General features: G+C 42.1%; 1 protein-coding gene across 4 annotated transcripts in view; it reads left to right on the top strand.

Annotated features, from left to right (window-relative positions):
- The window catches only part of RAD50 (RAD50 double strand break repair protein), a 168414-nt gene that overhangs the window by 66070 nt on the left and 75309 nt on the right, over positions 1-27035 (top strand). For all 4 annotated transcript variants that reach the window (XM_073651197.1, XM_073651195.1, XM_073651193.1 and 1 more), the window contains 2 exons: positions 2279-2454; positions 7355-7589. In XM_073651197.1, coding sequence (XP_073507298.1) covers positions 2279-2454; positions 7355-7589 — 411 coding nt within the window. The remainder of the gene's footprint in view (positions 1-2278; positions 2455-7354; positions 7590-27035) is intronic.

Here is a 27035-nt window from a genome sequence, read left to right as displayed (position 1 = left end):
CAGTCTTTCTTATGATGGAGTCATAACTGAGGCAAGTGAAGCCTGCAGTTCTTTGGATGTTGTTGTGGGGTCTTTTGTGACCTCTTAGATGAGTCGTCGTTGCTCTCTTGGGGTAATTTTGGCCGACCGGCCACTCCTAGGAAGGTTCATCACTGTTCCATGTTTTCGCCATTGGTGGATAATGGCTCTCACTGTGGTTCGCTGGACTCCCAAAGCTTTAAAATGGCTTTATAACCTTTTCCAAAACTGATAGATCTAAATTACTTTGTTTCTCATTTGTTCATGAATTTCTTTAGATCACAGCATGATGTCTAACTTTTGAGGATCTTTTGGTCAACTTCACTTTGTCAGGCAGGTCATATTTAAGTGGTTTCTTGATCGAGAACATGTGTGGCAGTAATCAGGCTTGTGTGTGGCTAGGGAAATTGAACTCAGCTTCCCAAAGATGTGATAAATCACAATTAATTTATGTTTTAAGGGAGGCAATCACTTTTTCACACAGTGCCCTGTAGGTTTGGATTTCTTTTTATCTTAATAATACAGTACTACATTTAAAAACTGCATTTTGTGTTTACTTGTGTTATCTTTGTCTAATATTTAAATTTGTTTTGTGATCTGAAATATTTAAGCGTCACAAACATGCAAATGAATAAGAAATCAGGAAGAGGGCAAACACTTTTTCACACCACTGTACAGTCTCTTATAGTAATAAAATCTTTAAGTCTTTATTGTAATTAGAATAATATTAAACATACATTTAGGCACATTGACAAGTAACTAGGGGTAACACAGCCGTTGTATAATTATCTTGTTTAAAGTGAACCTGTTAAGTCCCTAAGTTTTCCAAACCTTCTAACATCATATAGAGTCCTCTCCTATTATTATCAGCGTGATGTTGATAACCTAGACAACAATTTTGTACACAAAAACCTCTTGCAGTCACTCACCATATATAAATTATCTAGCACTAGTCTATAAGGCATCACTTCACAGAACAGAACATTCTGGCCTCAAATGCAGTAATTACAACCCTCTGGAAATGATTAATGTCCTCTTCACTTCCCATTTTATCTTGAAAATCTCACTCTTGTATGTAACTTACTTCCTCATAGCTGAATGCGGGTGTACTACTTCTTCTGCCTCCTGAACTTGTCATCCACGCTGCAAAAATAAGTTCAGGATTGACTGCTATGCTCACTGTGGTCTCATGTAAAACAGCTAATTATACTCTCAAGAGTGAGGAGCACAGTGAGGAAACGGAAGAGGAAGTGTCCGACTGATCGTGCTGAGCTTTTTGACAAGTCTTTTACCTCCTATCACGAGATTGATTCACATCCAGACAGCTCTGCATGGCTATATAATAGCCTCCATGTTGCTGCTACTCACTGTGTACTAAAAAAGGAATGAAAAGCAGGAATCCTTCTCCTTGTGCTGTGCTGTGTATCGGAGAGATCATAGCAGCTAGTCTCCTCCCACTAGCTCAGAGTCCATTGCAAACTGGAGAGAAAGACTGGTGAAAATCCAGGATACATGTCATCTAATGGCCATAGATTGTTATTCCTCATGTATACAGAGAAGACAGCTCATTCTGAAAGTATTATTACCCTTTAAGTCAAGTCATCTAGCCCAGGGAGAAAGGTTGTATACACCAGCACACCCCAAAGTGCTTTTTGCCAAAGCTTCACCAGGGTGCAAATGTATGTTTCGGAATGTAAGTATCAAAACAAGGGGAGCGGGAACACTTGTTCTCTCTGTGTGCATAGCAACGTCCCTCCTACAACTAGGTTCATGACCCTTGATTAGGCAGCCTGCACTGTGGTAAATGCAGAATTAAAGTCATATATTAGTGAGAAAGTGTTACTCTTCATGTACACACACATAATGACTTGCTCTACAAAATCTTCTGAAACAGAGGTTACACTTGAAGATTGTTTTGTTTTATGTTTTGCCTTGGCTTGTTGTATGTCACTGATTTTTTATTTTTCCCCTATATATCAAAATGAAAATACATCTTTAAGTATGAATATGCTCAAGGCTGGGTGTGTAATGCATTATATTTTCCCAAAGCTGAATCAGTTCCATCATAACATTCCCAATATTTCTGCATAAAAAAAAAACAAAGTTCTGATATCAATCCTGTTTTAATGAGTGAAACTGTGCATCACTGAAACTGTGACTTGTAATGTAATTTCCTCATTTTGCAAACATAAAAAATTCTTCCACTGTTGTTATTTAATCACCTGTTTGTTTTTTTTGTTTGTGTTTTAATTTCTCTTAGGAAGGATCTGGTTTCAGCTGAACAGAATAAAAACCATATGAGCAATGAACTACGAAAAAAAGAAGAACAGTGTACATCATATGAAGACAAAGTCTTTAATGTGTGTGGTAGTCAAGACTTTGACAGTGATTTGACTCGTCTGCAGGATGACATAGAAAAAACCTCTAAACAGCGGGGTGAGGCGCTTTGCTTACTTTATTTTAGTTGGGTCTTCAGTGTGTTTGCTAGTATATGCTTTTTTCACCTTTTTGTTTTTTGAATGAAGGTGTTGTATAAAATAAAGGGTATAAGCATCTTCGGGGACATTTTTTTATTTACATGCATATATTTTGGCCTAAAAATATTTTGTACTAATTTGTGACAGCATCAAAGTTTAGTTCAACTTTAATGTGGTGTGTGGTCAGAACTCAGCACAGTGGAGTTAAACAAAAGACAGGGAAATTAGTTACAAACTCAAAGGTCCAGCATTTTATTCAAAAATGTATTGTAAAACTTATTTTTTCCAAAATACATGTACAAAAAATACATGTTTAAAAAAGAAACACAAACAAGCTGTCCACAAGGGAGTCCATATCATTTAAAAGTTTATTTTTTTTTGTTGTTTTTTATTTTTTTTAAATGGCTATGGGTTTGAAAAGGGTTAGAATGGGTGAGTAGTTTTATAATTTATCTCCCACCGCTCTGGCCCCTCTTCAGTGGTTCTCCCTGAAGTGGCCATGACGTCACCTCCATCATTCATGTGACCTTCTTAAAAGCCAATCTATGTTCTCAGGGTTACTGCTTACATGTAAGTTACTCGCCTCTAAGACCAGTGACAGCATGTGATGTCATCGCTGTGGGAATATCAGGGACCACTGATGTGGCAGGAGATGGTTTTCTAATTAAAAGTTTTTATTGATTTTTCAAAAGGAAAGAATCGAAAACAAGTTTCTCAACATGAATCAATGACCTAATATCGCTCTATTAAAGGGAATCTGTCACCACTTTGGAGTTATCAGACCTCTACTATGGGCATACAGGATATAGAAAAATAAATCTACACATACCTGTATGGCCCATGGTAGAGGTCTGAATGCAGAGAAATGTAGTTTTATCTCCTTGGTTTTTCATGGGCTTGGCATCCCCTATCCCCGCCCATCTGCTTATTATTCCATCAATTCCCCCCCATGTCCACGTTTACCATATTTCCCCCCCTCCCCGCACGTCACAGCTCCCTGTGACGTACGCTTTTTTCCCCTCAACTCCCGGAGCATGCGTAGAGCGCGGCTAACAGGGAGCACGCTTTATTTCCTCCTGGGTCCTTTTGTCTGAGCACAGTAGGCGCCGGGGAGTCCACAGTGATTCCCTGGCGCCTGCGCAATAGAGCACTGTGCCACTGTGCTCAGCCAAACGGGCCCGGGAGGAAACAAACCGTGCTCCCAGTGAGCCGCGCTTTGTGCATGCGCCGAGAGGTGAGGGGAAAAAAGTGCACGTCACAGGGACCTGTGACTTACGGGGAGGGGGGGAAATACGTTCAATGTGGACATAGGTGGGAATTAGTGGAATAATAAGCAAATGGGCGGGGATAGCTTGGTGTCCGGGGGACGCCAAGCCCGTGAAAAACAAAGGAGATAAAACTACATTTCTCTGCATTCAGACCTCTACCATGGGCCATACAGGTATGTATAGATTTACTTTTCTATCACCTGTATGCCCATAGTAGAGATCTGGTATCTCCAAAGTGGTGACATATTCCCTTTAATGATTACATATATGTATTAAGGAGTAGAGAAGTGATGGAAGGGAGGATAGAGGGAAGAAAGAGTCGGGGAAGTTAACAGAAGTTAATCTTCAAAGACTGTGAGGACTCGTCTGATCAATAAACAGCTTGAGATACACAGTAAGTGAAAATGGACCAACCAACAAAGGGGTCGAAAATGTATTTTAGAAGCGGAATTAGGAGTGAAGAGAGGTTATATACACTGCTCAAAAAAAATAAAGGGAACAGTTAAGCGACAGAATATAACTCCAAGTAAATCAAACTTCTGTGAAATCAAACTGTCCACTTAGGAAGCAACACTGATTGACAATCAATTTCACATGCTGTTGTGCAAATGGAATAGACAATAGATGAAAATTATTGGCAATTATCAAGACACCCTCAATAAAGGAGTGGTTCTGCAGGTGGGGACCACAGACCACATCTCAGTACCAATGCTTTCTGGCTGATGTTTTGGTCACTTTTGAATGTTGGGTGTGCTTTCACACTCGTGGTAGCATGAGACGGACTCTACAACCCACAGAAGTTGCTCAGGTAGTGCAGCTCATCCAGGATGGCACATCATTGCGAGCTGTGGCAAGAAGGTTTGCTGTGTCTGTCAGTGTAGTGTCTGGAGGCGCTACCAGGAGACAGGCAGTATACCAGGAGACGTGGAGGGGGCCGTAGGAGGGTAACAACCCAGCAGCAGGACCGCTACCTTTGCCTTTGTGCAAGGAGGAACAGGAGGAGCACTGCCAGAGCCCTGTAAAATGACCTCCAGCAGGCCACAAATGTGTCTGCACAAACGGTTAGAAACCGACTCCATGAGGGTGGTATGAGGGCCCGTCGTCCACAGATGGAGGTTGTGCTCACAGCCCAGCACCGTGCAGGATGCTTGGCATTTGCCACAGAACACCAGGATTGGCAAAGTCGCCACTGGCGCCCTGTGCTCTTCACAGATGAAAGCAGGTTCACACTGAGCACATGTGACAGAGTCTGGAGACGCCGTAGAGAGCGATCTGCTGCCTGCAACATCCTTCAGTATGACCGGTCAGTGGGTCAGTAATGGTGTTGGGTGGCATTTCTTTGGAGGACCACACAGCCCTCCATGTACTCACCACAGGTAGCCTGACTGCCATTAGGTACCGAGATGAGATCCTCAGACTCCTTGTGAGACCATATGCTGGAGCAGTTGGCCCTGGGTTCATCCTAATGTTGGACAATGCCAGACCTCATGTGGCTGGAGTGTGTCAGCAGTTCCTGCAAGATGAAGGCATTGAAGCTATGGACTGGCCCGCCCGTTCCCCAGACCTGAATCCGATTGAGCACATCTGGGACATCATGTCTCGCTCCATCCACCAACGTCACGTTGCACCACAGAATGTCCAGGAGTTGGCGGATGCTTTAGTCCAGGTCTAGGAGGAGATCCCAAAGGAGACCATCCGCAACCTCATCAGGAGCATGCCCAGGTGTTGTAGGGGGTCATACTGGCACGTGGAGGCCACGCACAATACTCAGCCTCATCAGGAGCATGCCCAGGTGTTGTAGGGGGTCATACTGGCACGTGGAGGCCACGCACAATACTCAACCTCATCAGGAGCATGCCCAGGCGTTGTAAGGAGGTCATACTGGCACGTGGAGGCCACACACAATACTGAGCCTCATTTTGACTTGTTTTAAGGACATTACATCAAAGTTGGATCAGCCTGTAGTGTGTTTTTTCACTTTAATTTTGGGGGTGACTCCAAATCCAGGCCTCCATTGGTTAATAAATTTGATTTCCATTGATGATTTTTGTGTGATTTTGTTGTCAGCCCATTCAACTTTGTACAGAACAAAGTACTCAATGAGAATATTTCATTCATTCAGATCTAGGATGTGTTATTTGAGTGTTCCCTTTATTTTTTTGAGCAGTGTATATGAATTATCTCCGCATACTCTGATAAGATGGGTAAGAGGATTCCCAGTGAAACTATTTGGTAGCAGTTGCATTGATTTTAGCTGGAATTTGGGCTATCAACCTTTGCATACGATGAACTGTCGCTATTTCTGCAAACCATTCTTCTAGAGAAGAGTCTTTAGATTTCCAGTGGCGAGGGGTTAATGTTTTAGTTGCTTGATGTGTCTTAGCATAGATTTTTTATAAGCACATTTAGACATAGGGAACATTCATAAAAGGGTTGCTTCTGGGTTCTTAGGAATTGTTACCTCTGTCATCTCCAGAATAGCACTTAGTGTATTATTTTAACACATTTTCTGCCATTACCCCATTTTGTAAAAATCCTGGACAATCCTTTTAACTTCCAAGTAGACATATGAGCAGCCTTTTTTGTCAGTATAGCATATAAACACACCAATTAGTTTATCCTCTAAATGGGTATACCACTCTAAACCATTTCCGGGTATACCCACCTATTGTCTTGTACCATTGTTTTTTTTTCACTTTTCATTATATGTGGTCGTATTGTTTTTAAATATCTGTTTAATGACATTTATATTTTTTAATGAATTTGTCTGCCTTGTGTAAAGCTTTGTTTTGGAGTTTAGTATAGCATATATGTTGAACCATAGTACCTACCAGATCATAAGACAAACCGAAAATCAGAATCATAAAAGAGAAAAAAAAATGATTGTCCATTAATTAACTGTAGATATTGATTCAGATATGTATAAAAGCCAAATTGACAGCCACAGTCCCACCCCCACCCCCTTCACGTTAACATCTGTAGTTCCCAACTACTTTGCCCCTTGTAACCAGCTAGCCAAAGTACCCTTGTTACATCTGCCAGCCAGAGTGCATTTTCATTATCAGGGACTCATCTGAGTGTACAATCCAGGAGAAAATCGCAGAGAAAGGAGTTACTGGGGATAGATCTGCTCCCTGTCAGCACATAGAAGAAAAGAGCATCCTGGCATTTCTGATGTTTGTGTGAAACATGTGATTGTTCAGTAAACAGATAATGTGTAGATCCTGTACACACAGCGCAATTTATACTGCCTCCACACTCATTGCTCAGATTCACCTGCTTCCTGATGCACGCATGCGGACCAATAGATGTACCCACAGATTGCCGGACAGCTTTTAACAAACAAGTATGTGTTTTATACACACAGAAAGCATTACATTATTTATAATAAATTCAATTAAAATAATTGCAATAAACTATCCTTTGGATGATACTATGTTGCAGGTTTCAAGCTAACTAACATAGGTTGATCTAGATCTACAGCTTTAATCTCTCTTAATCTGTTGTGAGTTGTCCGTCTCGGTGTTTCTTATGTCAGACTACCTCAGCCATGCTGTCTTCAAATGCTGTAATATTTATACTCTTTCACAGCGATGTTGGCTGGGGCAACTGCAGTATACACTCAATTCATCACTCAGCTGACAGAGGACCAACCTTGCTGCCCAGTTTGCCAAAGAATCTTTCCTTCTGAAGCTGAGTTGCAGGATGTAATTAATGACATGCAGTCCAAGCTTAGACTGGTTCCAGATAAGCTGAAGAATACAGAAACAGAACTGAAGAGAAGAGAGAAAAGAAAGGATGAGATGATGGAGCTGAAACCAATGAGGCAAGTGCAGCACCGTCTTTTTTTACCTATTCTTTTTATCTACTTTTAAGGGTGCATTTACACATAGAGATTTCTGCCCAATTTCTGTCCAATCAGACTAATATTGTGGAGGTTTCACCAATTTAAGATACACCAGGTAACTGCTCTCCTCCAAATTAAAGATGTCAGAGTGCATGCAGAGAAGCTAATTAACCTCATTTGCTAATCTGGTTGAAATACTTCACTCAGAAACTGAACCACGCAAAAGGCATCCTTTATTACATAGACATGGGGTTAAATAGTATTCTCCTTCTAGGTGGGATTAGTAAAATTTATTGCTCTTTTCTGATAACTTGGCACACTGCAATTTGCTCATCCATGTATCTTAGTCTGAGTAACACCTTAGGAATTCCGACGGGAGAGGGTGAGTTCGTCTCTCAGCGCCATCTTTGCCAACTCGACATGAATCTCTCTGTTATCAGCCATGCACATGCATACGTCATTCCCAGGAAATCATTTCTACAATAAAAATAGAAACTGTTAGTTATATATTCATTAACTATTAACATAATCCATGTGCATATACACATTTCCATACTTATATATGTATAAACACATTATTCCATCATCTCTATATTAATTCACACTGATTAGATAATCTATTAAAAGAAACTAATTGATTTTCTATAATATATATATTTTACCTTGACAGACCCCCCTAAAATCAATTATTTGCTTTTAATATCCAATATGCTAAAGATCAGAGGGGTGGAGAAAGAATTGACCCTGTGTTAAGGCTATTCTGCAACCCTACGATGTGACGGGCGCCCTGTCCCACCGACGTTCCTAAATCTAACTCATACGAAGACCTACAGGAAAGGGATGGAGACCCTAAAAGATCTAGTGGCCGGGTAATCGAGGGCCACCCCTAACACAGAAATATGGATATTAACTTTACAAACTCATTTACTTCCGGTAATCTCTCTGGTACAACACTTTTGTTCTAAGGGGAACTGTTTGTTCATAGATTTTGAGAGCCTTAGTAACTTTCCCTGTGGGGCCGGTATCGTCTGGGATATAAGTGCAACAATGCTCACCTATCATTTTGCATACCCCTCCTTTTTCCGCAAGTAACATATCCAGAGCTATTCTGTTTTGGAAAGCCATGGTAGATGTGGGTGCTAGTTGGTCAGCTATCCCTTGTAAGGCATCTTTGGTGTAATTGACAAATCTTTGTTGGTTATAATGTATGTAATTTATCCAATCTACGTTCTTATTAACGGTTACTATGGATATTATGGACTCAAATCCCGCCTTCACTTGGTCTCGGGCCTTGAGTTCGTCTGGCACCCCCATAAGCACTCCGAGAACATGAATATATATATATATATATATGTATCAGTCAAAACTGCCTTTGGGGTTAACTTCTCTCTTGGCCCTGTATGTACCTGCAAACGCAGCCTTTATTTCCTTTTCGGATTCCTGGGACTCATATAAGGTAAGCAGACATTATTGCTTTAGTTAAGACAAATTCCCCTGTCCATTTGCCCTCCAGTCTAATCCTAATCTTCATGTCATCACATTCAAGGAAGTGTACCAGAAAACTGGAATATCATTCTCTTTAGTAATAATTGCTTGGAATGCACGTGTTACCGTAACAAAGGCTTCCCCCCCAGCTACTGTCATCAGAAAAATGAACATCAGGGTTGTGGGTCTGAAACCGCCTTCTTGCAATGGGATACGTGGACCCATGATGTTCGGCCTTCGACCTTCACAGCCGTAGGTGATGTAAGCAGCACTTGGTAGGGCCCTTCAAATCTGGTATCCAGTGTGCCTCGCACGTGATTATTTATCCAGACAAAATCTCCTGGCTGGATGCTGTGAGTACCTGCTTCAAGATCTGAGTCTGGAATAGAAGAGTACACTGTTAGCATGTGTTAGTTTTAACTCTTTAGCAAGTCCGACAACAAAATTCACAAGCTTATCATTCCCTGAAGTAAGCTGCTCTGGGTAATATCGACCCATTCTAGGTGGCCCCCCAAACAAGATCTCATATGGTGTGAGCCCTGTGGGTTGTCTCGGGGTATTTCGGACTGAGTATAGGGCAATAGGCAGCACCTCCGGCCATGGAAGTGACAATTCTTTACTGGCTTTAAGAATTTTGTTTTTCAAAGTGCCATTCATCCTTTCAACTTTGCCGCTACTTTGAGGATGACTAAAGAGTATGCAGGCCCAAATCCGCCCCAATCATCTCCCAGATTGATTTGGTAACGTCTGCAGTGAAGGCGGGTCCTTGATCACTTTCAATCACTTCTGGAATCCCGAATCTGAAGATAAGTTCTGTCAGAAGCCTTTTCACTGTAGTTCTAGCGGTCATGTTGGCTACTGGGTATGCTTCTGTCCAGCCGGAAAACATATCTACCACCACCAGAACATATTCGTATCTTCCACTCTTGGGTAATTGCATATGATCAATTTGGATTCTCTGGAAATGATACTGTGACTTTGCCAGTTTCTTCTTTGGCACATGCTCTGTTCTTCCGGGATTACAAGTGTTACAAATCTCACAGCTCCTAGTATAGTTTGTAGCAAGAGCTGAGATCTCGGGTGCAGTATAGAGTTGATTTATAGCTGAAATCATCTGATTCTTCCCTCTATGTACCTTTCCATGAGCCCACTGAACCACTGCAGGATACAGTGCTCTTGGCAGACATATTCTTCTTCCCACTCTCCAGATTCCGTCATTACAAAACGTTCCTCCCCGTCCGATCCATCCTTGTTTTTCTTCTTCTGTTACCGCATTCTGCCGGTCCTCTAAAGTCCTGTGTGCCGGGTTCTCTTCCAGTCTTTGCTACTCTTCATCTTCTTCCAACCCCAAATTTCCATTCTCGTTTCTTCCTCATCCCCTCATTGTCTCTGACTTCTGGTGAGCACAAACACCTCCGTACCCCCCGACACCTCTGCTTCCTCTGGAAATATTGGTTCCATAGCTGCTGCTTTTGCTGTAATATCAGCCAGATGATTCCCCTTTCTTCTCCTGAATTCAGTTTCCCATGAGCCTTAATTCTGATCACAGCCCTTGCCTTGGTAACTTCAGAGCTTCTAGCAGACTTCTCACTGCCGCTGCATTCCGGATTGGAGCTCCACTGGCTGTCTTGTAGCCCCTCAGGGCCCATATCAGGCGAAAGTCGTGGGCAATCCTGAATCCTTACCTCGAGTCCTTGTAGATATTGGCCACTCGACTCTCTGCGCACTTGCAGGCTTCGGTCAGAGCATACAGTTCGGCCTCTTGAGCTGACATATAAGATGGCAGTGGTCCAGCAGAAACAACCGTTGGTGGGGACACCACCGCATATCCGGTATGGTAAGTTCCATATTCATCTGCGTATCTGGACCCGTCAGTATACAGTATCAGATCCGCTTCAGGCAGTGGCTGTTTTGGAGACAATAGATAGGTGAGAGGTTTCTGCCTTCATGACCTCAAGGCAATCATGGTTACTCGAATCAGGGTATTCATGGTCTTCTGAGGACCCCCCTAAGTCTTCAGGGCAGTTCCCTCTTGACAGAAGAAGCAGAGTGGAGAGGTTCAAGACAGTACATCGCCGAAGAGCTATATTATTTTCTGGTAAAAGGAGCTCACATTGGATTCTGACACGACGTTGCATAGATAGATGGTTGTGCTGGTTTTGTGCAAGGATAGCTTTGTAGTAGTAGGATGGCCAAGTACAACATCTGCTGTTCTGTGGCCGAGTTCTGTAGCTGCCAACACTGCTTTGAGGCATGTTGGAGCTGTTTGCGCCACTGGATCCAATTTACTGGAATAATATCCGATGGGTCTCATTTGGCCTCCATGTTTTTGTTCCACATCTCCTGAGGCATGGCCACATGCTTCAGAGACAAATAGAAAGAATGGAAATTCGTAGTTGGGAATCCCCAGTGCAGGGGCTGAAATGATGAGTTCTTTCAACTGGTCCATTGCATCTTCAGCTTCTTGGTCAAAATGCAGGTCAAGCTCAGAAGAGTGTTGCATGAGAGCTGACGCATTGGGGATCCACTGTCTGCAGTATGTGACCATTCCCAGGAAAGCTTGGAGTTGTTTGACAGTTCTCGGGTACGGGATGTCACGGATGGCAGTTTTCCGCTCTTCAGTGAGATGCTTAGTACCTTGGGATAAGCAATGACCCAAAAACACAACTTTGGTACAACACCATTGTAGCTTTTGCAGAGTAACTTTTCATCCGATGGTGGCCAGAAATTGGAGCAAAGAATTGCAGAACCTGTGGCAAGTTTGGTCGTCGGGACAACAGAGGAGTAGATCATCGACATATTGTATCAACGTGACTCCAGGGTTCTCACTCTTCCAGGGTTGGAGACAGGTATTTAAGGCCAGTGTGAAGTGATGAGGAGAGTTCTGAGTTCCTTGAGGCATAACGGTCCAGGTGTACTGTACTCCTGTGTGTAAAAGCAAAAAGATACTGACAGTCTGGATGTAGAGGCACACTGAAGAAGGCGTTTGCCAAGTCGATTACTGTAAAATGCGTTGCTTCAGGGGGAATTTCACTGAGTAATGTATGTGGATTTGGCACCACTGGGGTCTCCAGGATTGTAACTGCATTCACAGCTCTCAGATCTTGCACCATCCTAAATTTATCCTGTTCTCCTCTTGCAGTCTTCTTCTTCACTGGAAACAATGGAGTATTAGCAGGAGAAACACAGGGAATTAATGCTCCTGTCTTGAGTAATTCTTGGATCTGGGCATCTAATGACTCTTCTTGGGCTGCTTTCAGTGGGTACTGTGGGAGTCTGGGAATCAGTGCACCTTCTTTCAGGAAAACTTGGACTTGCGGGACAGGCAGCCGGCCTATATCATCAGGACCTTGAGACCAGAGTTCAGGTGGTATGCGGTCAAGATAATGCTGTGGTATGGCGGTTGTTGCAAATTGGATGACACACAATGGGAGGGCATGTTCCTCTAATGATAACGGAGTAGAGACATATAGATGCATTCCATTCTCATCATATGATATCTGAGCATTTAACTTCTGGAGTAGATCTGCTCCCAACAAATTAAGCTGGCAGGTGTCTGAAATGAGCAATCTGGCCAGCAGCTTCTGTTCTTTCCCAATAGGCAATGGAATTGTTAGTCGGGATGAGTGTGGTTTTCCATCCACTCCCACACATGAAAGGAAATCATCAGAAATAAGCGATTCATAGGGTAAATCTCCTGAGCAGGTGCTGGAGCAGACTCTGGAGCAGGCCTTGGTACAGCATTCAATTGTTTCTCTATAGCTTTATCAATGAGGAGTACCTTCTGCGAGGACATGTCCACGTATTCTGGCCTTCAGTCTGTAAGCTTCGCTGAGATTTCCTCTCGGAGTCTCCTAACAAATGAAGTGACTAGCAGATTTTGTTCAATACTCTGACCTTCATGGCACCCTTGATCCTTGAACAGAGTATGGATTCTGGTGTAAAATTTTTCGACATTCTCCCCTGATTCTTGAGTACAGTCCAATACACTGGTAGATGAGTCTGTGAGCCGCTCCTTGGCCCATTGCTGAAGTTGTTGACAAAAGGCTCCTCCTGCTTGGTAAGTCTCCATGTCTGTCACTTGGCTGTCATTCAGAGCTACTTGAATTATTGGCCAGAAGGCATCTCCCGCTTTAATGCTAGTGATTTCATGAAGATCTTTCCAAGTGGCTGAATAAGTTTGTTGAATTTGTCTGATTCTTCTGTAGAACGCCATGAGGGTGTCTGTCTGGGTCAGGTAGTTGACTAATCACTCGATAAACTTACGAGGGTGTGAACGCCACATATCTATTATGATGATCTGGCACTGGAGATTCTGACTGAGAAGATGTTGAGGGAGATACCGGCAACATAGCAACAGGAGGTGGGCTTGTTTTTCCAGGAAATAGTTCATTTGGGTTATCTTCTGAGGTCATCTGGCGGCTAAGTGGGTCTGATCTAGCTGTGGCACTTTCCACAGCTCGGGTGAGAATTTGAGATTTATGATAGTCATTGCTGATTAGTCTTATCTCCTCCAACATAGTTAATCCTCTATACTCCCGTATAGCTTGGACTATTGCTTGGGCACAGGCTTGCATTGGAAATCCATACATTCCAGAACTTATAGCAGGAGGAGCAATAGAAGTAAGGTTCCTTGTTCCAACATAGTTCAGAATATTGTTGATTGTAGCTCTAAGTTGTGTCACACACTGATCATGATGATCTTCATCATACACTTTCCGGGTGTAGTGTGTATTGCGGCCTGTATTCCGGGTGCGCCAACATGGCCGCCACCAAAAGGGACATCTGGTCAGAGGCCGGAGGTGATACAATGGGTGTAGCAACATGGCCGCTGCAGGAAGGGTTGGAACTTTGGGCGGACATAGGTATAACAAATGAGGATGGGGCACTAGGAGTGGCTTGGGTAGTAGCAAGGGGTGGGCCTCCTGGACGGGGCGCGTGACATGCAACACAATAATCTGCTGACAATGGATTCTGCTGGCCACAATTAGAACACACCCAACAATTCATTGCACCGTCATTATAGGGCGGTGGCGGAGGCATGGTGGGGAGGGGAGGAACAGTGTGAGGTCTGGGACGTGGTGCCCCGCATGCAAGACAAGTATCTCTATTATCAGGATTCTGCTGACTGCAATTTGTACAGGCCCATCCCCCCCATCCGCCATTTTCGGGCGGTGGCTGGAAAGCAGTATCTTTGTAATACACATAACATGGCGTCTTTCCCTTATTGTCTGTATTTTCTTCCTCCACCCACCCTTCTTTTGACAAATTCTTTGCTGTTCTATACCAAGCCAAAGCTGTTTAACAATCCTTCATCTTCTAGCTTGCCCTTTTTCTTTTTCATAGTTTGTCATTCTAGCGGCTGTAACCGGCCCTTATCTGGTAGCTCGCATATTTTAGTTAACTGTTTAAGTTTCTGCACATACTATATCTTTGGGGTCCTGTCGCTCCTGATCGAGCGACCCCTGCGACACAAACAATGTCTTAAGTTTTTCCATGATTTTGGCTCCAGGCCCTTAGACTTATGATCAGACCAGGCAGCTTATACACAAGTAGAATTGTAACAAGTCCCTACACTCCCTACCAAGCACTGAATTGATTCTTTACGACTTAATGAAGCACTGAACACCCCGCGCACCCGCGTCCTATTGACGTTTTAATATACGGCGCCCTAATAACGTCTTAATACACAACTTATCAGTAACTTCCCTCCCCGCGTGTCCCACGACTTAATAGAGGATTGGTTGGCCCCGCGCGCCCACGTCCTAATGGCGTCTTAATACACGACTTATCAGCAACAATGTCACTCCCCGCGTTATAAACAAAGACATTTTCCTAAATTCTCAAGTGTATATTCCCTGTGTACAAAGATCATTCTATTGGGACGGAACACCTCAGAAATCACAGAGCAGCAGTTATCCAGGAGCGACTACACACCAGAGTTCTTGGAATCACACAGCGGGGACCCGCCCAGTCGCACGGGGCTGTCCCTAAGGGCCAATCTAGACACCACAAACTCACCAGAGACCGCTCAAAATTCGAATAAGCACTACGGATTCGTTAAATCTACAGACTTACCGTATTCAGTGATGAGAGTTGATCAGGCTCTCGCTTTGAGCAGTCCTGGTTCGTCCGTAGGTGGTCCGGTGATGGGCACCCCAAGACCTAGACTCCCCTCGAGTGTGATCAGAGTCACGGCACCATTTGTGGAGGTTTCACCAATTTAAGATACACCAGGTAACTGCTCTCCTCCAAATTAAAGATGTCAGAGTGCATGCAGAGAAGCTAATTAACCACATTTGCTAATCTGGTTGAAAAACTTCACTCAGAAACTGAACCATGCAAAATGACATCCTTTATTACGTAGACATGGGGTTAAATAGTATTCTCCTTCTAGGTGGGATTAGTAAAATTTATTGCTCTTTTCTGATAACTTGGCACACTGCAATTTGCTCATCCATGTATCTCTTAGTCTGAGTAAAGCCTTAGGAATTCTGATGGGAGAGGGTGAGTTCGTCTCTCAGCGCCATCTTTGCCAACTCGACATGAATCTCTCTGTTATCAGCCATGCACATGCATACGTCATTCCCAGGAAATCATTTCTACAATAAGAATAGAAACTGTTAGTTATATATTCATTAACTATTAACATAATCCATGTGCATATGCACATTTGCATACATACACATAGATTATTCCATCATCTCTATATTAATTAACACTGATAAGTTAATCTATTAAAAGAAACTAATTGATTTTCTATAATATATATATTTTACCTTGACAATATCAACTTAAGTTGATTTGTGTTAATGGCCTATTTAATAATAAATCTTTAAGAAAATCCGTATCCTCTGCGAAAACACTGAAACAATTTGGTTAGGTCACATTGCTTACCACTTGAGTTTTGCTTCTGTTTTATTCCAGAGGAAAAAAATAGTACTCACTCCAGTGCTTCACTGTTATGTATGTCTGTCCAATAGAGCTAGAAGTCATGTGTTTCTAACGTATTATACCTGTAAAAGTTATTGAGCCAAAAACCACAAGTGGTTTTTGATGTCTGTTAAATGAAATCTGTCAGTAGCATCTACCCTTCTAAGCCATCTATATGGGCACGCAAGTCATAGAAAGTTGCATAAAATATCTTTATTTCTGAGAAATCCACATTTTTCTTAATATGTAAATGAGCTGTTAAGATCTATGTGCCGGACTCAGATCTGCATGAGAATCTGCCTCTGGAGCTTATTTTAAATGAAAGTGGGAGTTACCAGTATGCAGACTGTCAGTTATTACATGTCTCACACTGTGAAGCCCTCTTTCATTTAAAATAAGCCCCAGAGGCAGATTCTCAGGAACATCTATATTCAGCCAATAGTTCAAAACAGCTCATTTATTATAATAAGTAAAATGTGGATTTCTCTAGAATAAGACATCGGATCGCAGATATCGAGGTATGATTTTATTCAATTTTCTATGACCAACATGCCCATATTGACGATTTAGGAGGGTTGATCCTACTGACAGATTCCCTTTAACCCCTTTCTGACATAGTCAGTAATAGTACGTCTTTGTGCCCTGGTACTTATGGACCAGGTACGTACTATTACGACATGGCTATCGTGCCCCCACACAGGCTGTGCGGGCGCGATCGCCGCTGGGTGTCAAAGTAAAGTAAGTGAGAATAAAGTAAAAAAAAGTTGTAAAAATATATATTTTTTAAAAAAAATATATATATATAAATATATGTGTGTGCATATATATTGTACCCATAAATAAATATTATTTTGAAAAAAAACAAAATAAAAGTACACACATTTGGTATTGCAGCGTCCCCTTTAGTGAACACTGTAAAAAAAAAAAAAAAAAGAAGCAAAAAGATGCTTTATCGTACCGCCGAACAAAAAATGGAATAAAGCGCAATTAAAAAGACGAATGGAAATAAAAATGGTACAGCTCAAATTTTCATCTTGTCCCGCAAAAAACAAGCCGCCATATTGCTCCATCAGCCGAAAAATAAAAAAGTTATAGCTCTGAGAATAAGCGATGTAAAAAAAAATAATACTTTTTTCTATAAAAGCGCCAAAACAAAAAAAACGATATAAGGCTAAGTGCCCACGATGCAAAAATGCTACGGAGCGTTTCTGCATCTCCCTGGCAGAAAAAGCGCATCCGGATTTTTACACGCTTTTTTTCTGCCAGGTAGAAACGTTTGTGAAGTGTTTTTAACATGCGATTTCGCATGCGTTTTATCAAGCGCTTCTCCAAGCAATTTTAGCATCACTTGGAAAAGTGTTTCACAACTTGGTTACACTATATAAATCCATGCAACCGGCATGGATTCATATAGTGTGACCAAGTTACGATGCTGCAAATGCAGCATCAGTAGTAAAAAAAAAAATATATACCGTATATTCCGGCGTATAAGACGACCTGGTGTATAAGACGACCCCCCTACTTTCCTGTTAAAATATAGAGTTTAGGATATATTCACCGTATAAGACTACCCCTTTTCCAACGCATACCAAACACCGGTAAAAATTAAAAAAAAACAGATTTGAATTTAACATGGTCCTTTTTTAATTTAAATTCTTATGACATGCAGGTATATAGCAGGAAAACTGTCACTCATAAACATATTAAAATAGGGGGGACCCCACGTCATTTTTTGGGGGGGTCCCCCATTCTAATAGCTAGTAAAGGCTAGGTATTCAGCTGGGGGCTGATATTAGTAGCCTGGGAAGCTCCGTGGGTATTACCCCCTTCCCAGACTTCAAACATCTGCCCCAGCCGTCTGCTTAACCTCCGCTAGAGACTATAATGATGGTGGATCCCACGCCAATTTTCTTTTTAAAAAATCCTTTATTTTAACACTAAATGACAATTGAGGGGTTAATAAAGATGCAGTCCCTAAATTATTAATTTTGTAATTAATTTTTCCCAAAAATGTTGACGTGGGGCTTCGCCATATTTTTGTGTCCAGCCAGGTACAGCAGGCAGGAACGGGCTGCCCCCAACCACCAGCTGCCTATTTGTACCTGGCCGGACACAACAATATAGGGAAGCCCTTTTTTTTTTAATTATTTCATGAAATAATTAAAAAAAAAATACGTGGGGCTTCGCCCTATTTTTGTGTCCAGCCAGGTACAACTAGGCAGCTGGGGGCTGGAATCTGCAGCGCAGGGAGGCCCAAGCTTTCTGGGCCCCCCCTGCTGCAAATTGCAGTCCGCAGCCACCCCGGAAAATGGCGCGTTCATAGAAGCGCCATCTTCTGGCGCTGTACCCAACTCATCCAGGGCCCTGGTGCGGTGGCTCACTGGGTAATAAAGGGGTTAGGGCCAGCTTGGCATTATCAGCTGGCCCTAAGCCCGAAATTCATGGGGTCACGCCAGTATTAGACATGACCGCCATGAATTTCTAGTAAAGTAATTAAAAAAAACACAACACCCAGAATAAAGTCCTTTAATTGAAATAAACACACAATTCTTTATTGTTCTAAATTAAACCATACTTACCATCACGCCCATTCCAGCTGAAGCCAACGATCTCCTGCAATAAAAGTAAAATAATAAAGCAACCTCATCCTTACCTCTCCATGGTTCCCAGGACCGGTCCAGCTCTGCTACATTCACATGACAGGCTGGACCGCAGCAGAAAGCTGCCATCCAGCCTGTCATCCCGCAGACACTGAGAAGCGCAGGCATGCTTGTGCTCCTCAGTGTCTGACTGTGACGGCATCCAGATGAGCCGAGATCATGTCCAATGAACTCGGCTCACCTCATGCACGTCACTGACAGCGTGGGAAAATTCTCCTGCTCCCCGCATGCGCAGTAGAAGTTTCCCACGCTGTCAGTGACGGACGTCCAGGAGGTGAGCTGAGTTCATTGTCGGCTCATCTGGATGCCGTCACAGCCTGACACTGAGGAGCGCAAGCATGCCTGCGCTTCTCAGTGTCTGCGGGATGAGAGGCTGGATGGCAGCGTTCTGCTGCGGTCCAGCCTGTCATCTCGATGTAGCAGAGCTGAAGCTGTCGTGGGAACCATGGAAAGGTAAGGATGAGGTTGCTTTATTATTTTTCTTTTATTGCAGGAGATCGTTGGCTTCAGCTGGAATGGGCGTGACGGTAAGTATGGTTTAATTTAGAACAATAAAGGATTGTGTCTTTATTTCAATTAAAGGACTTTATTCTGGGTGTTTGTGTTTTTTTTAACTTTGACTATGGGGTTAGTAATGGGGGTGTCTTATAGACGCCTCTCCATTACTAACCTGGGCTTGATGTCAGCTGGCATTATAAGCTGACATCAACCCCAACCCTATTACCCCCTGCCACCGCACCAGGGCAGTGGGAAGAGCGAGGCTAAGTGCCAGAATTGGCGCATCCTATGGATGCGCCATTTCTGGGGCGGCTGACGGCTGGTGTTTCTAGCCTGGGAGGGGGCCAATATTCATGGCTCCCTTCCTGGGCTATTAATATCAGCCCCCAGCTGTCTGCCTAGCCTTTGCTAGCTATTAAATTAGGGGGGACCCCACGTCATTTTTTTGGGGGGGTTCCCCATTTTAATAGCTAGTAAAGACTAGGTATTCAGCTGGGGGCTGATATTAGTAGCCTGGGAAGCTCTGTGGGTATTACCCCCTTCCCAGGCTTCAAACATCTGCCCCAGTCGTCTGCTTAACCTCAGCTAGAGCCTAAAATTAAGGGGAACCCCACGCCAATTTTTTTAATAATAAATCCTTTATTTTAATACTAAATGACAAGTACAGTAACCAACACTATCACTGTACTTCATATATATGTGACTGACATGTTTCTATCTATCTAATCTATGTGTGAAGCTCTATTCTGTCTGTTATAAATTGTCGGGTACCGATGCTGAATTGCCGGCCGGCTTTTTTAAAGAGACAGTGCATGAAAACACTATTATTTTTTTTAATAAATCCTTTACACTAAATGACAAGTACAGTAATCAACACTGTCACTGTACTTCATATATATGTGACTGACATGTTTCTATCTATCTAATCTATGTGTGATGCTCTATTCTTTCTATTCTAAATTGTCGGGTGCCGGCTTATGCCGCTGCTGAATTGCCGGCTTTTTATATATTGTCACAGAAGCGATGCGAACTTCCCTGCTCCGGACACAGCGCAGCGCTTCTGTGACAAGTGAAAGCTGTCGGCACAGAAGCCCTGCGCTGTGTCCGGAGCTGGGAATACGCAGCGATGTGTCAGTTTCAGCACAGAAGCGCTGACTGTCTGGACCTACCGCCGCCGTATTTTAACTCCCTCCACCTTATATTAACTCCGACATGGCAGGGATACGGCCACGGCAGCTTATTAACACCCCCAGAGTATCCCCGCATGTCAATTTCTGAAAGTTCAAAAGCATTACCGGCGTATAAGACGACCCCAGACTAGACAGAAGATTTTTCAGTCTTCAAAAGTCGTCTTATACGCCGGAATATACGGTATATATTATACTCGCCTTCCGATGGCCCCTTCTCCGGTGCGTCCGGTGTCTTTGGCTGCTCGCAGTCGTGTAAAATGACCTTCCATGATGTCATTCAGCGGTCGCGTGACCTGTCACATGACTAAGTGACGTCATGGAAGGTCCTTTTACCACCGCGAGCAGCCGACGAGCCAGCAGCACCACCGGGAGCAGACGGGGCCATCAGAAGGTGAGTATATGTTTATTTTATTTTATTTTTTTGAGCTACAAGTACTATGGTACCATTGTCTGAAGGAGAGTCTCCTCTTCTCCAGACCCGGGTACCATCCGCACATTGAATCGCATAATATCCACATGTGCAGATATTATGCGGTCCAATGCAAGTCAATGGCGGCTAAAACTAAATCTGGTATCGCTGTAATCGCTCCAACCCGAAGAATAAAGTAGTCTAATAACTTATACTGCACGAGGAACGGTGTGAAAAATAAATAAAACCAATTCATCACCTGCTGCTGATTTGTTCATTCTGCCTCCCACAGATCGCAGTATGGCTCGGCTCACATTTATCCTCCAATTTGCGCTGAGTGCTTACACCTAGGTTTCCATGTAAATCTCTGAAATACGTGATTCAGACAGAACCCCCGGCAGAAGACTCCCTGTAATGAGGCACTGTGGACACCGATTGACCTGTGATCCCATGATGTCCGTCTTTTTATTAGGCATGCATAAAAGTTCCGTCGGCCACAGTTTTGTGAACCTCTGAAATAAAAGGACACGCTAAGGCCAGACGGAGTCCAGAGCAACTCTGCTGCCTCATTATAGTGAATGGATCCTTCGGGATAGGGTTAGGGTTGTGTTAGAGTTGGTTTGGGTTGGGGTTGGAGTTCTGTTGGGGTTAGGGTTGGGGTTGGGATAGGATTAGGGTTATATTGGGGTTAGGGTAGAGTTGTGTTGGGGTTAGGATTAGGGTTGTTTTGGGGTTGGGATTTTTTCAAAAGTAAAGAAAAAAAAATGACGATGTGGCGACTAATGTTGAGTGCAAGTGCTCGCTACTTAAGTTTGCATCGGATGCTCGAGTATGCACCGAGCATCGCGGGTGCTCCAGTGACATATTCGAGGCCCCGCATGTTGCGCGGCTGTTATTCAGCCAAAAAAAAACACGGGAATTGCCTGCCATACATGAGCGATCCGCGCATATTTTTTTTTGACTGTCTAACAACCGTGAAACATGCGGGGCAGGGACTCGAGCACCTCCGATACTTGGTGCATACCGGAGTAACCGATGCAAACTCAAGTAGCAAGCACTTGTGCTCAAGACTAATGACAACATATTCAATATGATAACCTAATGTTATCAAATTCTGTGTCGTAACTCGGGGTTCAAAATGTTCACTACACCCCTTGATAAAATCCTTCAGGAGTGTAGTTTCCAAAATGGGGTCACTTATGTGGGGTTTCCACTGTTTAGGCACATCAGGGGCTCTCCAAACGTGACATGGCGTCCGCTCTCAATTCCAGCCAATTTTACATTCAAAAAGTCAGTGTGCTCCTTCCCTTCTGAACCCTACAGTGCGCCCAAACGGTGTTTTTTTCCCCACATATGGGTTATCACGTACTTAGGAGAAATTGCACAACAGTCTTTGGGGTCCATTTTCTCCTCTTACCCTTGCAAAAATAAAAAATTTGGAGCTAAAAGATAATTTTTGTGAAAAAAGTTTTTTTTTTATTTTTTTTCTTTCAACGGATCTACGTTATAAACTTCTGTGAAGCACCTGGGGATTCAGGGTGCTTACGATCCATCTAGATAAGTTCCCTGAGAGGTCTAGTTTCCAAAATGGGGTCAGTTGTGGGCTGTTTCCCCTGAGGCACATCAGGAGCTCCCCAAACGCGACATGGCATCCGCTAATTATTCAATCAAATTTTACATTGAAAAAGTCAAATGGTGCTTCTTCCCTTCCGAACCCTGCCGTGCGCCCAAACAGTGGTTTTCCCCTACATATGGGGTATCTGCTTACTCATGAGAAATTGCAGAACAAATGATATGGTGCAATTTCTCCTGTTAACCTTATGAAAATGCAAAATTGGGGGATGAAAAACTTTTTTGTGGGAAAAATGTTATTTTTACGGCTCAATGTCTAAAGTAACATTTTTATGAAAAAAAGTAAAATGTTCATTGTTTTCTTCCACATTCCAAAAATTCCTGTGAAGCACCTGAAAGGTTAATAAAATGTGGTTTTGAGCCCCTTGAGGGGTGCAGTTTTAGAATGGTGTCACTTTTGGGTATTTTCGGTCATAAAGGCCCCTCAAAGTCACTTCAAATGTGATTTGGTTCCTAAAAAAATAGTTCTGTAAATTTTGCTTGAAAAATGAGAAATTTCTGGTCAACTTTTAACCCTTATAACTTCCTACCGAAAAAAAAGATTTTGGTTCCAAAATTGTGCTGATGTAAAGTAGACATATTGGAAATGTTATTTATTAATTATGTTGTGTGACATATCTCTAATTTAAGGGCATGAAAATTCAGAGTTTGAAAATTACAAAATTTTAAAAATTTTTTGCCAAATTTCCGATTTTTTCACAAAGTAAAACAAGTCCTATCAAAGAAATTGTACCACTATCATGAAGTTCAATATGTCACCAAAAAGCATTCAATCTCAGAATTAGTGGGATCTGTTGAAGCGTTCCAGAGTTATTACCTCATAAAGTGACACTGGTCAGAATTGTAAAAATTGGCCTGGTCATTAACGTGCAAACCACCTTCGGTGGTGAAGGGGTTAATAGGAGTGTATATTATCGGGTTCTCTGTTCATTTTATGTACTTACTAATGTCCATTTCTGTCTTCTGAACAAACACTCATATTCTAAAATAGGAATAGAGAAAAAACTGTGGCACTCACCCCATGGCATTAAAGTTATTCATTTATTACAGAGCAACAGAAAAAAAAGCGACAGCCGTTTCACGCTGCACCCAACTGTGGCGGCATATTATAAAAAAAAATTACATAGTAACACACAATTCACAAAAATCAGCTCCATGGTGGAGGATTGAACCCCAGTCTTCCTCGTGACAGGCGGAGATTCTCTCCACTATACTAACACAAATCACGAATGTATTGCAATTAAAACGTCACATTTTTTTTTTTTTCGAAAGGAACTTAGATCATTTCTATCATTTAACCCTAACGATCCCAAAGCTTCCAATCTGAAAATGAGTTCTGTTTCCTTTTATAATAATGAATTAAGTCTATCATCCCCAGATGGAAGGTGTCTCCCCATGCTACTCCTGCAGATCGCATTGCTCATGGATTGCCGTTATTAACTTATCACATATGTTAAGTGTGGCGAAACCCACACCTGTTTCCAAAGATCTCACAAGCATGTTAAAATTTTTGAACATAGGGCGAATTGTTTAACCAGTATGGTAAAAACCTCAGTCACAAATGACTACATTACATAATTGATTTTCCAGGTCAAAGATTGTTGTATGTTAACCCACGAACTTGTAATTTGGAGATGTGAAATATTGATTAACTGCATACAATATTTACAATGACCACATTTGTGGTTACATCTTAGTAATGTTTTATTTAAACATTTTTGTGTCTGTTTTCGATGAAAATCTCCCCTTTATCAAAGTATCCTTTAAATTATTGCATCTCCTAAATCTATCATATAATTGGTAATTCATTAATATATACCAGTTTTTTCGGATAATAGATATGATTGTGTTTTCCATAGTTCCAAACAGGAACTTTTTATCCTTATTTTTTTCCAGTATTTTAATAGTGAGTGAGTGCTTATTTTTTGCATTTTCAAATTCTTCATTAATTACTTTTTCAGTATAACCTCGTTCTTTAAGTCTGATTCGTAATTCAATAGTCTGTTTAATAAATTCCTGATGTCTATCATTAATATGTCAGAGTCTCAAAAATTGCCTATATGGTAGAGAATTTTTAGCATACTAGGGATGATATCTTTCATACCTTAGCAAAGAATTTGTTGCAGAAGGTTTGTAGAATTCCCTGGTGTGGATAGTGTTGTGAGAGAACATAATCCATTTTGATTATGTGATATCCATCTGGTCTTGTAACTTCTGTGTAATGGTCATCAAGTAACACTGATGGGCAGGTAGGTTTCACATTTCTATTCACTCCCCTAAGGTTACTATTGGTTTATAGGTCAGACTGAACTATTTCTTTGTCTCTGACCCTATTTAAAGTGCCACATGTGTTAATAAAGCAGAAGTCTTTTCTAGCACACCATACAAGGCTGTGCTATATTGATTTCCCGAGCGCTCGTAAAATAAATCTTATTAATTTGGAGTTCGGAAGCCATAGAAAAGAGCGTATTTCGCTCACAGAATTTGGTGCCGAAACCCGGGACTAGACGCGCATTTTATCATCCGGATCTAGAGTGAGGAGGACCCTCCAATAAAAGTGAATTCAAACGCTGCAGCATAAGGTAAGAAGCTTATTCTTACAATTGTATTTCACTTTTACTGCGAGCTGGTTCACCTCCAATCCGGGTGAGTTATTTTTGCAATTAATAGTCTAGTCCAAGAACTGGGAAGAGTTAAGAGATACCTTACCTTTTTGAACTGTGTGCATGTGATGTGATCAGTGTATGAGTGCGATATAGTGGGACTTGTACTTAGAGGATTGTTGGTGTTGCTGCATCTTGTTTGGCTGATGAGACTGATCATCTCACCAGAAAGGGTTTCTTAATGGACCATTTACTGGCTGTATTGTAGTATCTGTGGCTTTGTGACTGACTACTCTACAGAATAGGATCTGTGGCTGTGGCCTGCCTATTGGACCCGTGGCTTTGTGCCTATTGTTTATATTGTGCTAGCACTGATTTTGGGAAACTTGTCAAGTAAATGGAGACAGAAACCCAATGGAAAGACAGCGAAAAGTAGACTGTTCAAATATCGTGAAGGCAAGAATGCTATAACGGATAGTAAATGAATGTTGAAATGACAGAAATTCCCCCACAGGGGGGTCTGGTCTGTATATGTTCAGGGAGAAGGCTGAGCAGTTAAAGAATGTTGGCTCTGGAAGTAATTAGTGCAGAAAGTGTGAGAAAATCACTATGAGTAAAAGTATTGTGTGAGTGCTTTTGACAATGGACTGAACGGACTTAATGAGACAGAATTAACAGTACCTCCTCCTTATAATGGACCAGGATGGTGGACATGTACAATATGTAGGGCACAGAATTTGGGATGAAAAAATAACTGTTCAAATTGCTAGACAACTAAACCTAAATTCAGTTCACCAAATGCTCCTATTCTACCAGTTATAACAAAGACGCATGTAGTTGTTGGAGCTGATAATGCACCTCCTCCCCTAGAGCTAATTACATGGGATGGGGAGAGGGAAGAGAGCAATGAGAGGGGGGGGGGACTGATAGAGGATGCTCTCACATACCAATGACCAGTACTCCTCACACATGAGGCATGGCCCCCCTCACAAGGTGACTATAAAGGAATACAAGCCTTGGAGCCCCAGTGAACAGTTAGCTATGATGAAACAATTTTCTGACCCTGACGAGAAGCCTGTTCATTTCTCTAGACAAATTCAACAGATACAGGTTATATACAACTGTATATGGCAGGATTTAGAATCGTCAGTAGACTCAAAAGGAGGAGATGTGACTGCACATATTATAAAGCAAGAGACAGGACTGTCAAAAGACTATCTGATTGACAGACATGGAACAGAATATTTACAGACATTAGAGTCAGGGGAAGAATATTGTAAGATGTTGCAGCGTTGGGCCTTGACAAAACAGAGAGAACAATCTATATCTTTAAATGACATAACTCAGGAAAAGGATGAGACTGTAGAAAAATATTTTGCCCTTTTACAGATGACTTGGACAGGCATGGAATATTTACCAGGGGACACTCTTAATATAGGTATATTGGGAAATGCTTTTGTGGATGGGTTTAAAGAAATCAATTAGAGAGGGACTTGTAAAAATGCACCCAGAGTGGAGGGGGAAGGACACAAAGGATTTGTTACAAGTAGCCAAAGGGGTGGAGTAAGAGGTGATCCAAACTTGCAGAACAAAGAGAGTAAGTTTTTTTCCTTACCATAGAAAAAGGTTGGGGGGGGGGGGGAGACAGGAATGCAGCAGCCCCCACTCACATAGCAGATAGCTGTGAATTATTTTTTCCCTTCGTCCTAATTATTGAAAACCACTAGATAAAAACTATAATGACAGAAATTCAAATTTTATAGGTTCTATTGCAATGATTAAAATAAACTCCAGGCATTTTTTTTTCCCTTACTAAGATACTGGGCAGCCAGGTCTGTATGCAATTAATGTTTTTCTTTTAGAAATCATCAAAGCATTTTATGGTGATTTACTTAGACAATGCTTTATTTTCCGTGCCTCTGCATCCAGACTGCCAGTATTTATTTATTTTTATTTACTTTTCCTTGGTCATAAACAATTTACATGGATGGTGCTAGCACATGGTGCTCAAAATT

This window comes from Phyllobates terribilis, unplaced genomic scaffold (assembly GCF_046119375.1).
Source record: "Phyllobates terribilis strain yellow unplaced genomic scaffold, ASM4611937v1 Scaffold_11__3_contigs__length_659146591, whole genome shotgun sequence".
NCBI classification, from domain to species: Eukaryota; Metazoa; Chordata; class Amphibia; order Anura; family Dendrobatidae; genus Phyllobates; species Phyllobates terribilis.
The sequence above is the reverse complement of the archived record's forward strand: the minus strand, read 5'-3'. Positions and strand labels throughout refer to the sequence as shown.